Raw genomic sequence first — 14,620 nt, 5'->3', positions numbered from 1 at the left:
CCAAGCGCATCTGTGTCACCTGAGCTGCAGGCACTGAACTGGCACCGAGGTGATGAGGGGGCCGAAGGGATCTGCTCAGAGTGGGGTCCCGGGACCTCCATTGTTCACATGGGCAGAACCCTAGTCCTCATAAGCCACTCATCTTATGCAGTTAGTGAGCCACCAAGAGACAGCTTGGCTGAAACCAAAATGCTCAGGGAGCTCATTATCATAGCCAGATGGCCTGTCCCATGGTGGGCGCCTCCAGTGGCAGGACTCACTGGCGGGGAGTGAAGGCCCTGCTTCCCTCTAACTTCCACCATGGCTCCCGCTTCTCCCCACCCACCTCACAGGGCACCAGCAAAATCTCTCAGCGGCAGCCATGTGGCTCTGCAGGCCAACACTTCTCCTCTCCAGTCTCAACACACTCAGATCTTCAACATCCACACCCCAACCCTCCCTGGGTCACCTCCCAGGGGGTCACTCCCTGTGTGAGGCTAGATCTGAGCCCCACACCCTGGGCAGACAAGAGAGGGTCAGACCCAGGACTCTGAAGGTGCCTGCATTTAGGTGTGAGAACTGAGGCTCCCAGGAGCTTGGTGACTCATGTCACAATGATAGTGTCATCCTCCCTGTTCAGCAACCACGGATCAAGGAGACCAGAGAAAGGCAAAAGTTAAATTTAACCAGTTCCAACACCAGGGTGAGTTTTTACCCTGTAGCTGCCAATTCCCATTTCTGTGGCACAGTTCCTATTCCTGTCCCACGAGCATTGTTCCTCCAAAGGGTGGTCAGAGCGTCTTTTCAATTATATAAGTCATACACACTTTCCCATTTGTGAAATGGTTTCGGAGCCCGGTTTTGAATAAGTTAAGGGATTCATCAAATTCCTCAAGTGGCTGCAGTCCCCACCTGCCAGCCCTCCACCATCTCTGGAAGCAAGGTGGCTTCCCAGATCGGGAGCACAGGCGGCTTGGGAGGTCCACAGAGTTTGGCTCAAAACATGTTTGGCTGTGTTCCCTGGGAGTGGGAGGGAGGCAGAAAGCCAGGCTCCCAGGGTACCCTGCCCCCATCAGGACCCACATCTTTGTTCCCCCGCCCCCCTTGCCTGGCTCCACAAGGCTGGGAGAAGCCTGCTCTTCCAGGTCGATCCCACAATTCTGCTCCCAGATGCCCAGAGCACTCCAGTCTGTAGAGCACCGTCCAGTTCCCAGGCTCCTGAGGCCCCTGCGCACACCCAGCCAGAGCCATCATCTGGCCCAGTGTTGGTAGCAACACTAGTACGGCAGAGGATCAGGAGTGAGTCACGCTGGAGCCGGTCAGAAATGCACAGTGACTCTGTGCAGGTGGAGGTGGAGAATCTGCACATGCTACACCCTGCACTGCCCCACAGTCAAGTCCAGCCTGCGAGAGGCTCTGCCATGGAGGGCTTTAGGCTCCCAGCCTATTCTCCACCCTTAGGGGAAAGTGTCATTCCCTGTTGAGAATACATGGTATAGAAGAGGAAGGAATATTTATTTCAATTTGCGGGGCAGAGGATGAGAGGCACAAAAGGAAAGGGGGCAAGGGAACCTGTCCAGGGTTTTGAAGAATGAGCAGGAGTTCAGCAAAACAGGGAAGGGACTCAGTGTCGAGTCCCCTTGCTGGGCTTCTTGAGCTCCTGTTTTCCTTTCAGACATTAGTCACTGTGTAGCCTGCCTCCAAGATAAGCCCCCATTGACCTTCACCTTCCTCTGCACTTTGGTACTTCTCTCTCATACTCTCAGCTAATTTGCATGATCAATAGAGTACAGCACAAATATAGGTATGCAACTTCCAGAGCCAGGTCCTGAGAGACTTTGCCAGCTCTGGCTTGGTCTTTTGGATGACTTCATTTGGCAGAACTGGGGGAATTCAGCTGCCATGACATGAGGATGCTCAAGCATCCCAGGGAGAGGCCCACAAGGAGAGGAACTGCCCTGGTGGCCATATAAGTGCGCCATCTGGGCAACAGATCCTCCAGCCCCAGTTGAGCCTTCGGATGACACAGCCCCCAACCCTCTTCCGGCGGGGCCGCACACACCACAGGGCAGACCCAAGTCACTCTGTGGGTCTGAAGCCTGACATGCAGAAACAATGAAATAACAAATGATATTGCTGTTTGGAGCCACTAAGTTTTGGGGTGATTTGCTACCTGGTAATAAATAACAAGCACAGTCTGTCTCCTAACCCACTTCCCTCTTGTTTCAAGTCCTCTAGGGAAAGGCCTCGCTTACTCCTGCTGGGACCTGGTCACTTTGGCCAGTTTCCAACCTTCCCTTGTCCCTGCAGCTCCCCCAAGAATACTGAGAGGCAGACAGCTCCAAGAGAGGCTGAGAAGCAGGAAGCTCCTTCGATTCCTCTTTGGGTTGGGGGTTTACTGAGGAGTTCGATCCCTCATGTCTAGAGAAAATGTCAATTTACAGATCCTTTTATCCCTGATCCTCTCATCCCTCCCTGCCTCTCTCCATTTAGTAAAGTCTGTGAAAAGGTATCTCAGACCTGGGCTCTGTCCTCAAAGATCTCACCACCCAGCCAGGGAGACGAGCATTTGTACACAAGCTCCCGCGTAGACAAAACCCTATGACAGGAACAAGAGAGGGACCTGGGGAACCAGGCTGTGCACATGCTCTGTTAGACATAAACAAGGGAGGAATACAAAGAATTTCTATGGGGCCCCACTTTAGTGGTCTCCTAGTGGCAATCAGGAAAGGCTTCCTGGGGGAGGCAGCATTTAAGCTGGATCTCAGAGCACAGATAGCACTTGCCACATTGGACAGAGGGAGAATGGGTTGTTTGGGGTGGTGGCAACAGTGTAAGAAAAGTGGAAATGCAAGAACAACCAGGAATGCTAAGTAACCACAGTATTCATGTTGGAGTAGCAGCAGATGGGCAGGGCTAACACCAATGAGAAGTTAACTATAATTAGCGCCTACTGCATGCCAGGCACAGTCCTAGTTACTTTCCATCTTTTAATGCCTACAAGACCTCTGTGAAATCAGCCTGCTTTCTCCCTTGATTGCACAGCGGAGGGGACCAAGGCCCAGGGCCTGGACTGACCACCAGGACTGTGCTCCTTGATGTTCAGGAACAGAGACCCAAGCTCAGAGAAGGTAAGGGACTTATCCAAGACCTCACAGCAGTCTAGGGTACCTCCCAGGCTTGAAGTCAGGCTCCCACAGCACACAGAGCCATGCAGGCTCCCGGGTACTCCGTCAGGTTTGCATCCGACACACCCTCTGCCGGCAGCCTCTCCTCCACGGCTCCAGCTGCCCTCCACCCTCTTCTCCTTCAGCAGCCAGTGCTGCGTCACCTGCCCTGGGAAGCTCCCTTGGTCCGGGCTGGCCTGGCTCCTGTGCCTCTTCACCCATCACACCACGCCCCAGGCCTCTCTGTTCCGTGGATGCACCAGGCTCTTCCCTCCGAGTCGCCTACTGAGCGCGCTGTTCTACCTGCGGGCAGGGAGTGCTCTTCTCCTGCTGGGCTGCTGCTCACCCTTCAGGTCTCAGCTCAAACGCCTCTTCTCTAAGAGGCCTTTCCTGGTCGCCCCAAGGCAGTGACTGGGTATCCCCCGTCCCCTGGTTTATTTCCCCCCAGTGTCCTTAACACAGTCTGAAGGGCCAGACTAGCTGGGGTTAAGTCCTTGGGTGAATTACTTAGCCTTTCTGTGCCTCAGTTTCCTTCTCTATCAAACTAAGGACGATAATGAAACCATCCAGCAGCTACAGGATTAAATGAGCTAATGTACATGAGGGCTCAGAACAGTGTCTGGCACATAGTAGGCCCTACAGATACGACCATTAGCTCTCAGTATTGGAACTTATTCATCTGCAGATTGCCCATCTTCCTCCTAGAATATGGCTCTGAAATGCTGGGGGCCGTGTCTGTCCTGTTCAGCACTATATCACCAGTACCCACCAGGATTCCAGGCATAAAGTGAGTCGCCCAAAATATTGGTTGGTTGGTTGGATGAATGGATGGACTGATGGACGGGTGATGGAGGCAAAGGGAGGGAGACAGGGACGAAAGGATGATGGACGGGTGGTGGGTGGGTGGGTGGAGGGAGGGAGGGAGGGAGGGAGGGAGGAGGGATGGTTGGAGTAAATATGCGCCTGAGCCACGCACGGCTCCTCCTGGTAGTTGCATCTTCCTACACTCTTCTTTCCTGTTCCAAATACCAGCTGACACTGGTGAGTCTCACAATGGACCATGCACTCACTAGTGAGCACTTGATAGTGTTTAAAACCCGCAGTGTACAGAGTGGATGACTGGCCAGGAGCCCAGGAAAGCCTTAATTGAGGAGAAAGGCAGTCTTAGAGGACAAAAGAATTTCAGTGGGGAGGGAGGTTGCGCAGGGAGTGGTTAAGGAGCATCTGGTTTAGGGAATAGCGCCAACAGGGCTCTGCGGCCCGAAGGTCTGGGTTTCTATGTGAAAGGCGAGGGCCTTTGATGGCACAGCGGAGGGGACCAAGGTCCGTGGGGAGCGGCAGGAGAGCACGTTGGACAGCAGGTGGGCTAAGGAGCTGGTGGTTAGCACCCAGGGTTTCCAACACAGGGTGGTGGCCTCAGGGCTGCCCTTTAAGGAGCCACTGTGGAGGCCATGCTTGGTCAGGCCAGAGGATTAGACCAGGAGAGAGGGCAGCAGGAAAGGGCCTGGGAGACCTAACAGGAGTGACTTGGGGACCACACCGAGCGAGAACCATCCCTGCAAAGGACTGGCAGCCACTAAGACAGATACCCCAACGGAAGCTGGCAGGGAGCTTACCTGCACCAGATTCCAGCCCTGGAGGGACTCGGCGATGATGGATGTGACAGACGGACAGACGCCTCCAAACACCATCAAATGATTTGGGCCGTATTTAATGGCATCATAGAAGGCTTTCAATCCTTTGGCATTATCACACTGGAAAGCAACAGAGAAAGAGAGAGAGGCTCAAATTAGACACAGCTTTCCCCAGGGGCAGGAGCCCAACCGTGGAGTCACACAAGCCTTTCCTCATAGAAAATCTGCCAGCTTCAGTTCCCCCCCATGAAGGGCCACTCTCAGTCACCCCCGAGCCCACACCTGGGTGCAGGGAAGTGTGGTCTTGGCATCTCCTACCCTGGCTGCCCTCCCTAGAGCATCCTCCAAATCTAGGACTTTCCTTTCACTCTCCACCACCTCCCCTCTCAGCACACCAAGGAAAGGATCTTCCAGAGTCTGGGATGCCTCACCCTGGGGTCTCCCCTTTCCATAACAGACACTTGCAAATATTGACAAGGATGTGGAGAGTCTGGAACCCACGTGCACCATGAGCAGGAATAAGAGAGTTCTACAGGAAAAAAAAACCCAACGTGCTGGCCCTCAGAAAGTCAAAGCAGAATGAACACAGGATCCAGCAATTCCACTTCTCTTTCCAGTGGAAGGAACCCAAAGCAGGGGCCCAGGAGACATTTGTACACCCCCGTTCACAGCTGTACCAGTCACATCAGCCAAAAGTTGGAAACACCGCAAATATCCATCAACAGAAGAAAGGGTGAACAAACCGTGATCTACACCCAGGATGGAACATCATTCACCAAGAAGGAAGGAAATTCTAAAATACGCTACAACACGGATGAGCCTGGGAGACACTGCGACACGAAATAAGACACACAAGAGGGCACATGCTGTAGGAGTCCTCTTATCTGAAGCACCTACAGGTGTCAAATTCAGAGAGATAGAATGGAGGTTCCTGGGGCTGGGGGAGGAGGGCCATGGGAGATAGTGTTTGATAGACTCGAGGTTTCAGTTTGGGATGATGGTGACGTTCTGGAGATAGAGGGAGGCCACACTGCCCAACAGTGTGAATGCATTTAACACCCCTGAGCTGAGCTCTGCGCTTAAAGACAGCCATGTGGTGCATTTTACATGATGGATGTTTTGCCACCATAGTAAAAAATAAATGAGAAAAGAAGATGATGGGGCATCTGAAGGGGCAAATCCACAGGCAAATGCATGCCCAGAGTGGCGCCTCCGTGCTCAGCCCCAGGCTGGGTACTGCGGGAAAGGTGGACCCTGCCCCGCCAAGGAGCGCACACACACGGGTATCAGAGAGGACAGCTGGCTGCAGAGCACAAGGGGCAGTCCAGCGAGGAAATGGAGGGACCAGGAATGTCTGCCAGCGTCTGGAGTCAGTCATGGCTAACTTCCCACCTTCCCACTTCTACCGGGCTCATCCCAGCCGTGAGGTCAGCCCTCTCCTAGGCAGGGCGCTGGCTCCTAACTGGCCATCTAGCTTTCCCATGGGCCCTGTGGAGCCAATCCGCCACCCGGCAGTCTGCAGGCACTTGCTAAACATAACTTAATTGTTCTCACTTTCCTGCTTTCTGTGCATTTAAAACTCAAATTCCTGGACAAGGGTCTAGCCCAGATGAAGAGTGCTTGCCTACCCTGTGCAAAGTCCCCCAGCACAGCAAACAGAAAAGAAGGAAAGAAATCACCCTCGAATTCCTATCAGAATGTAATTCTTGAAAGGTTAGGTTAAAAACAATGCTTGCCAGGCACTGTGGCGCATGCCTATAATCCCAGTGATGGGAGGCTGAGGCAGGAGGATCACAGGTTCGAGGTCAACCTCAGCAACTTAGTGAGGCCCTAAGTGACTTAAGGAGACCCTGTCTCAAAATAGAAAATAAAGGGACTGGGATGTGGCTCAGTGGTTGAGCACCCCTGGTTTCAATCCCTAGTACAAAAATAAAACAAAACATAGCTCTCATGAAAATCCAGAGTGTGCGCATGACACTGTTTTATTTAACTCATTAATAAGAGGATCTGTAAGAGGAAGTTGATTCGAAAGAGAATTTTAAAAAAAGGATTTTCACAATAAAATAATAATAAGGAATAAGATTGCTAAATTAAATATAAAAACAATTAATGTCCTACAAGGAAATAAAACTCTAACCATTAGGGACAGAGAAGAAAATCACTGCAAACCAGCACCTCTTATCAGTTGTAGAGAATTATAGGTCCTGGGCCTTAATCTACCAGGCCGAGTCTCACTCCTCCAGTCAGATGACCCACAGGCAGGGCAGGAAGAACACGCTCCAGGTGTCAGGCTAAATGGTCACATCTTTGCAATATTCTCAAGTTTTCTTAACATTCCTTGTCCTAAGAGAAGTCACAGGAGGCCAGCCCCTGCCTCCCACGCTGGCCCGGTTCTCTCTCCTCTCCTCCTTGCTCAACAAGTCAGGCCTCACCTGGCTCCTTTTTATGCCTTGAAATCAAAGGCCATTTCCTGCCTGCCTCTGGGCCGTGGCGCCTACCGCTTTCTTTGGCAGGAACACTCTTTCCTTGCTTCTCCTCACTCAGGCCTCCCTACCCAATAGGGCTCCCGCAGAGTCTCTCTCCAACACTGGCCTTATTTAATGTCCCAGCTTCATTCCTAAAATGATCTGCAGTCATCTTGTCTATTTTTTGGTCCCCTGCACGTTGGCTGATTTCCTTAACTAGAATGTAGGTCCCTGCAGCGCGAACCCACCCCCCCCCGCCCGCCCCGTGCCGTCTCCCTCGAGCTCAGCTTCCCAGGATTCAGGAGCTACCTGTTGGAGCCCCAACTGCTCCCTCATCTCTCTTAATTGTTTTTTTCTGCTTATTGTAAATACATTTCTTCTTTTTTAAATTTTTTTGAAAATTTGTTCTAATTAGTTACACATGACAGCAGAATGCATTTTGACACATTGTACACAAAATGGCGCACAATCTCTCATTCCTCTGGCTGTAATGGTGCAGAGTCACTCCAGTCATGTAATCATACCTGTATATAGGGTAATAATGTCTGCTTCATTCCACCTCCGCACCTCTTCCCCTCCCCTCACTGCTTTCTGCCCAATCCCAAGTTCCTCCATTCTTCCCTACATTGCTGGTGGCACTGCAAATTGGTGCAACCCCTCTGGAAAGCAGTATGGAGAGTCCTCAGAAAACTTGGAATGGAACCACCATTTGACCCAGCTATCCCACTCCTTGGTTTATACCCAAAGGACTTAAAATCAGCATAGTACAGTGACACAGCCACATCAATGCTCATAGCAGCTCAATTCACAATAGCTGAACTATGGAACCAACCCAGAAGCCCTTCAAGAGATGAATGGATAAAGAAATTGGGGTACATATACTACTCAGCCTTAAAGAAGAATGAAATTATGGTATTTGCAGGTAAATGGATGGAGCTGGAAAATATCATACTAAGCAAAATAAGCCAATCCAAAAAACCAAAGGCTGAATGTTTTCTCCTTTTTTTGTCTTCTCGTCCATTCTGAGTCTTCTTCTTCCTTTCTGCGTATCCCCACCCTCCCCTTGTGACTACAATCTGGGGTCAGAGCAAGCTGGTGTTGGTTTGCATTCAAACCTACCCCAGGTTGCCCCAACAGAGATGCTCACCAGGACACAGAAATGAGTCCACCACCACTCCTGGCCTCAGACAGCTCCCTGTCTGCGGGAGCCACACCCTGAGATGGGACACAGGTGGCCACATCACATGACGGACAGCACGCAGAGGCAGATGCAGGCCATGGCTCACCACGAGGGCCAGCCCCGGAGAACTCTGGGAGGGGCACTCTGGGAAGGGAGTCATGGGTGGAGGGGTGGCACTGAACAGAGGCAAGGAGGTGGGACAGGAATGGCCCTGCTGCCCTCAGCAGTGGGTGGACATGGACAGGTGGCCATGGGAAGTGTAGGCAGGGTTCTGGACACAGGCTGGGGAGGTGGGATTGCATCCTATAGACCATTGGGGGAAATTTCCATTTTTAAGATTTCCTCTAATTTTAAAATTGGTTATTGTTTTTATTTTGCTAATAAAGAAAGAGGAAGATAAAAGAAAGGAAGGAAAGAATGGAGGGAGGGAAGGCTGTTTCCACTGCAGGAATAGATACAATACAGCGGTTCATGTTTTAATTGTTTCTACCATGATTTACTGAATCATTTGTAGCTTTAATATCTTTCTGTAATGATTTTTGGCTTGTTTTCTGATCTAATGACAATCATGAGGACAGCACCACAAGATTTATAATCAAATCCTGCATTGAAATCCTATTAAGAACATTGAACTCATTAAGACGTGTTTGCTCAGCAAACACTTCCCGGATCTCCAGCCTGTCCGAGGTCCTGTGTTAGTAAGGGTGTCCTGGCTTCTCGCAAACACACGGGGCTATGTCAACTCAAAACTCTCAAGATATCTGGCAACCAGTACTGGAGCTGGAAGAAGCTTTCCATACTCACCCGACTATCTATGGTGGGCAGTTTCAGCCCCCGTGACCATTGCTCTCTGGCGGGACTCCCATAAATGCTGTGTTTCCACAAAAGGGATTTTGCAAGTATGATGAAGGTTATTCATCAGCTGGCCTCAAATTATTATCCAGATGGGCCCAGTGCTGTTGCACAGACCCTCAAAACCAGAGTGCTTTGGCTGGTAACGGAGGGGAAATCAGAGAGTCAAAGCCAACATGGGTTTGAGGAGCCAGTGTCGGTTTGAAGATGAAGAGTGCCAAGGAAAAGAAGACCTTAGACCTACACCTCCAAGGAACTGAGTTCTTCCAATACCATGAATGAGCATGGAGGGAAGTTTTTCCCAGCTGAGACTCCAGGTCAGAACCCCGCCCAGCTGACACCTTGAATTTGGCCTCATGAAGCCCTATGCAAAGAACCCAAGAATCACACTGTGAACAATCTTCTGGCAGGAAACTGTGAGACAATAAACGGTGTGGTTTAAACTATCAAGTTTATCATAGTGACAGCAGCAATAGAAAACCAATGTCCTCAGATAAAATGAGAAAAGTAAGAACAAAGTAGTGAGATTTCTTTACACTTAAATTTATTCCTTTAGCCTTAATTTCTAGATCAGGCCCTTTGTAGTTGATATGGTGTTAGAGTGTTTTTCTGTTATAAAGTGATAGATAGGAGGAGGGTTTTTGTTTTTAATATGCTGACATAACAAAGTTTTGCACCCAATTTAGCTAAATTTCTATTCCAGGGCTCCCCTTCCTTGGTGTGCAAATCCACACATGTCAGCAGTGCTAATCTAGCCCATGCCCTCACTTTCAGATTCAGAGTAAGGACCAGAGAGAAAGGATCCATCCCCCATCTTGCCAGGATTAGGAGACAATTTTCTGGATTCCCAGTTTAGAGTTTTCTAATAATCTAGAAGCTCGATGGGCAAAGAGGAACATTTAGAAAGAGCCATTGCCCCCAGAATACTGCTGGAAACCCAGATGACCTATAGGTACTCACGCTTCCCCACTGATTAACAAACTGCAAGTGACAGGGACAGACCTGTCCCCTCTCAGGCTGTCCTTCCTCACCCTTGTTCCTGACACTGCATCTTCTCACCTGACCTGAGTATTGTCACAAATAGATGGACTTCCCAGCTGAATCTGTGGAGCTGGATCAACCTGGAGGTTTCGAACTCAGCCCAGCAGGGCCTGGGGACAGCGGCAGGAGCACTACCCTCCGCGGTAGCCAGCCCTGCCTCTGATCCGGTTCAGACACAGCATCAGGGTCCACAGAATTCTGAATCTGAAAAGCAGGTTTCTTTGCTAGTAGCAAACAATGTGTGAAGCCTGTGCAGGAATGACCCCAGAGGTCCTTGTCAAGTCTGACTTTGGTTTCCAGCCTCGGGAAGGGCAGCGAGTGTCTCATGGACAAGGTGGTTGGGCACAGACGCCACGGCTACCCACTGGCAGTGAGTTCACGGCCCATCCATTTGCCTGATGATCAGTTCATCAAAACACGGGGGAATTTCTCCAGGCGTCAGTTTCCTGGGGATGCCGCGCAGACGGTCCGCCAGGCGCGTTTCACAGCACCCGTCCTTCAGTTCGGGTGAAAGTCAACTTCAAGTGCCTTTCGCATCTGCCTCCTTCCCAAGTGCTGCTTGGAGATGTTTCCCTAAATGACTGTTTATGATGGTCCCTTCTGGTGGCCCCGCTGCTGCATAAGCCAGAGAAACACTGGAAGCTCTTTGGTACCCCACTGAAGGTGTCTGTCAGCTTTTAGAGAGCCACTCACTGGGCGGGACAACCTTTCTGGGAGTTGTTTATGGCAAGCTGCCCTTCAGCCAACAGGCTTTGGATGAGCTGCTCTCAGAGCCCCTAGAAGGGGGCTCTGCATCCTGGAAGAAAGATGGTCTTCATCACTGTCTTCTACTCTCCTGCTCCCCAAATCCCCCTTAGAAACTTCTCCCCATGCTCCTGCAGAGGGCGAGCCGCCTGGATGGCCCAGTCACCACCTGAGCAGCACAGAGGGACAAGGTTCTGTCACCCATTCAACTCATTGTTAGGACCAGCCTCCCATCTGCAGCCCAGCCCCTTGGAGCCCCACTCTGGCCCTTAGCAACTGTCACCTCCCACGCTCCATCTTGGCTCCTGGTGCCTTCCACTCCCTGCCTCTTTGACTCCACATCCAGGGCAGCTCCCAGTTGCTCCCTCCAAATTCCACTATTTCATGACCGATGGCTTCTCCTTTCCTATAAGGACCTGCGGCGGACAAATCATCGCCGGCACATATGGGCTCTTAAAATTCAGCACTTACAAAACGGGAACAGATCCAAGGGCCATGAAAATCAATTTTTTTTTAAATGAAAAAAGTGAGACTCCAGAATGAAATCCATTTTCATTTAAATCTCATTTTTAAAGAATTAAAATACTTTTTTTTTGACTGAGAAATTTCAAAGAAAATGTTGCTGAGAGTTTAAATGTAAAAGTGCCAAGAAAATGCCAGAGTTAATAGCAACCCATTTGAAACTGAAAATTGCTCACTCCAGAATATCAGAATGGAAGAATTTGAAAGCTCAGGTGTCCAATCTGTCCCCTGCCTCCCTCACAGAGAAGCCTGGGCCTCTGCTCCAATCCCTCTCATGAACCTCAATCCCTTACCAGCAAAAGGCTCTGTCCCTGGCCAGCTCTGCTTCTTAGGAAGTTCTTCCTTATGTTGGCCTAGAACATCCTTTCTTTTGCATTTCCGGTTTCCAAGTTCTCATGCTAGGGCAGGGCTGAGCAAATATCTCTCATAAAGGACACATAGTGAATATCTTAGGCTTCCCAGGCCCTATGGTCTCCATGGCAACTGTTTGACCCTGCTGCTGTTACATGCAAGCAGCCACAGACCAGAGGCAACTAAGTGAGCAGGGCCTCATTCCGGTACAATTTTATTTAAAAAGCAGGCAGCAGAAGGCTTTGGCCCCTGCGCCCTAGTTTGCTGTCCCCTGCTCTGTGACCTCATTGAACAAGAACAGTCCTCCACCCCACGAGAGACCTTCAGACACCCAAACAGCCAATCTGACTCCACAAGATGTCCTCAGTCTCAGTGCCCTCTGCTCTTCTAACCAACCCAGGTCGAGACAGCTTCATAATCCCTTATGGGATTCCCTGGGAAGGCTTTGGGGAACCAATGTTTTGGGGTGTAGCACCTAGCATGGTCTCCCAAATACCTCCATCTGCTCTGCACAGAAAATAAAGCTAGCTAACACATACCGTGCCCTCACGATGTGTTAGGTACAGTGCTAAGCACTTCATCTCTCACAATATTATGAAAAGGTCAGTACTATTATTATTTCTGTGTTCTAGATAAAGAGGCTCACTAAATTAAATAACTTGCTCAAGGTCACATAAATGGTAAAGATTCAATTCTAGGCACTGTAACTTTAGAATGAAGTTTTATTTTAAGTAAGCATTCAGAACTGGGCACAGTGGTGCATGCCTATAGTCCCAGCTGAGGCTGAGGAGGAAGGATCCCTTGAGCCCTAAAGTTCAAGACCAGCCTGGGCAACACTGTGAGACCCCATCTCAAAAAATGAATCCATTCTTATCAAATAGCTCACTCAGAGACAGGATTTCACCCTATACATATACCTTATATATGATATGAAAAATAGCAATAGATACCTGCAATACATCCAATGCCTGCTCTCGTTGAAGCCCCCAGGTGCCCACCTGCACATACCCTGCCCTCACCCTATGGGGCGGAGTCTGAACTTTGCATTGATCCATCCTCGCTTTTCTTTAGAGTTTTGAATGTGTAGGTTTCTAAACATTGCCATTTCATTTGACCTGTTTTTAACACATAAGTGAAATCATGCTGTGTGTTCCACTGACAGTTACTCTGTGGCTCTTTGTCACGTTTGACAGATTCCGTGGCTGAGCACAGCTGCAGTCCCTTCACCTTCGCAGGCAGTAACATGCCACGGTGACGGCACCACGGTTCAATTGTGTGTTCCCCTGTCGATGGACACTTAGGTTGCTTCCAGGGTTCTGTTTGGTTGTGGTGAGCAAGATGGCTGAACATTTCTGTGCATATCTCCTGGCAAACCCAGGCAGAGTTTCTCTAGGGGGTAAACCTGGAAGCGGAATTGTTGAATCATACAGTTTGCCACATTTTCTCAAAGTGATCCATTTACACTCCCACCAGCAATGTTTGAGAGATCTCACGGCTCCACATCCTTGCCAACTTTAATTTTTGCCAGTCTTGTGGGTATTTGATATTTCATTTCAATTTGTGGGTTCCTGATCGCTAAAGAGGGTAAGCCATCTTTTCATAGGTTTCTGGGTTGTTTGTGCCTCCTCTCTTGAATGGGTGACTTTGCCCATCCTTCTCTTGGGTTGTTCATCATTTCCTTATTGATTTGTTCAGAGCGCTTCTAGAGCTCTGAAGGACCCTGAACTCAATGAAATGGTCACCTCCTGCATTCTGGGTATTGACTTCTGTTGATGTGGCCTCAGACTGCAGCTCTTGTGCTCAGCACACAGTGCACACTGTCAGTGGAAACTACAAACTCAGCGTGCATCATCTTGGTCACCAAACAGCTATGAGTATTTCACGGTCGCGGAAGGAGAGAGAAACTAATTGACAAAATCTAGGCAACCGAAAGATGAATCAAAACAAAGATCTCAGGAATGGAGGGCTTGTGGTGAAGAACAATGATGGTGAAAGCCAGCTCCACTCAACGTGGAGATAATGAGGAACATCAGCTCCAGGAGACGACAGAGGAGGGAGAAGGAATTGGAAGAGGCTAATTTCCTCTCCTGTCATGGAAGGGCTTTAATCGATACCATCTAAAATTGAACACCGGAGTTTAAAAGCCAGGATTCTAACCTCACTGCTTTCCATAATCTTTTATTACCCTTAGAGAGATATTTTGAAAACAACTAGGGTTCTGTAGTGAAGGCAAAACTGTTTAACGTTGAACAATTCCTTCTGCTTTCCTTGTCCCTATTTTCTTGGGTTAGGTGCAGATAAATACCATTTAACATCAGATTTAAATAGGATTAATAATGACCTCGCATTATAAAAGTCTTTCTTTCCATCTCCCTATTTATAATATGTAGACACAACAGCAGTCAGGTCATGTTAAAGCCCGTGGGATTTTTGAGTGATTTTCTTTGTCTCTCTTCTTAGTACTTTTTGTTTTACTTGAATTCAAAAACACACAGAGGACTTTTATAAAGATAGTCACTTTTAAACTGGAAGGGCTTTCCACGCTTTGGATGCTTTCTCCACCTCTTAGATCTCCTTCTTCCTGTTTGGTGGTTGACTTCCTGAACCCAAGAACGGGACTACAGATTGATTATTGCTAAATGATGTTAAAAATTAGCCAGGGCTACGGACAACTGGATTAAACAC

At 49.4% G+C, this 14,620-nt stretch overlaps 1 protein-coding gene across 1 annotated transcript in view; it reads right to left on the bottom strand.

Moving 5' to 3' along the window:
* Positions 1 to 14,620, bottom strand: part of Gabbr2 (gamma-aminobutyric acid type B receptor subunit 2) — a 352,128-nt gene that overhangs the window by 232,518 nt on the left and 104,990 nt on the right. The window contains exon 2 of the mRNA XM_015492500.2: positions 4,763 to 4,900. Within this exon, the coding sequence (XP_015347986.1) occupies positions 4,763 to 4,900 (138 nt within the window). The remainder of the gene's footprint in view (positions 1 to 4,762; positions 4,901 to 14,620) is intronic.

The sequence above is a fragment of the Marmota marmota genome, unplaced genomic scaffold (genome assembly GCF_001458135.2).
Source record: "Marmota marmota marmota unplaced genomic scaffold, marMar, whole genome shotgun sequence".
Classification (NCBI taxonomy): Eukaryota; Metazoa; Chordata; class Mammalia; order Rodentia; family Sciuridae; genus Marmota; species Marmota marmota.
Note: the sequence above shows the minus strand (reverse complement) of the source record. Positions and strands in the feature narration are given on the sequence as shown.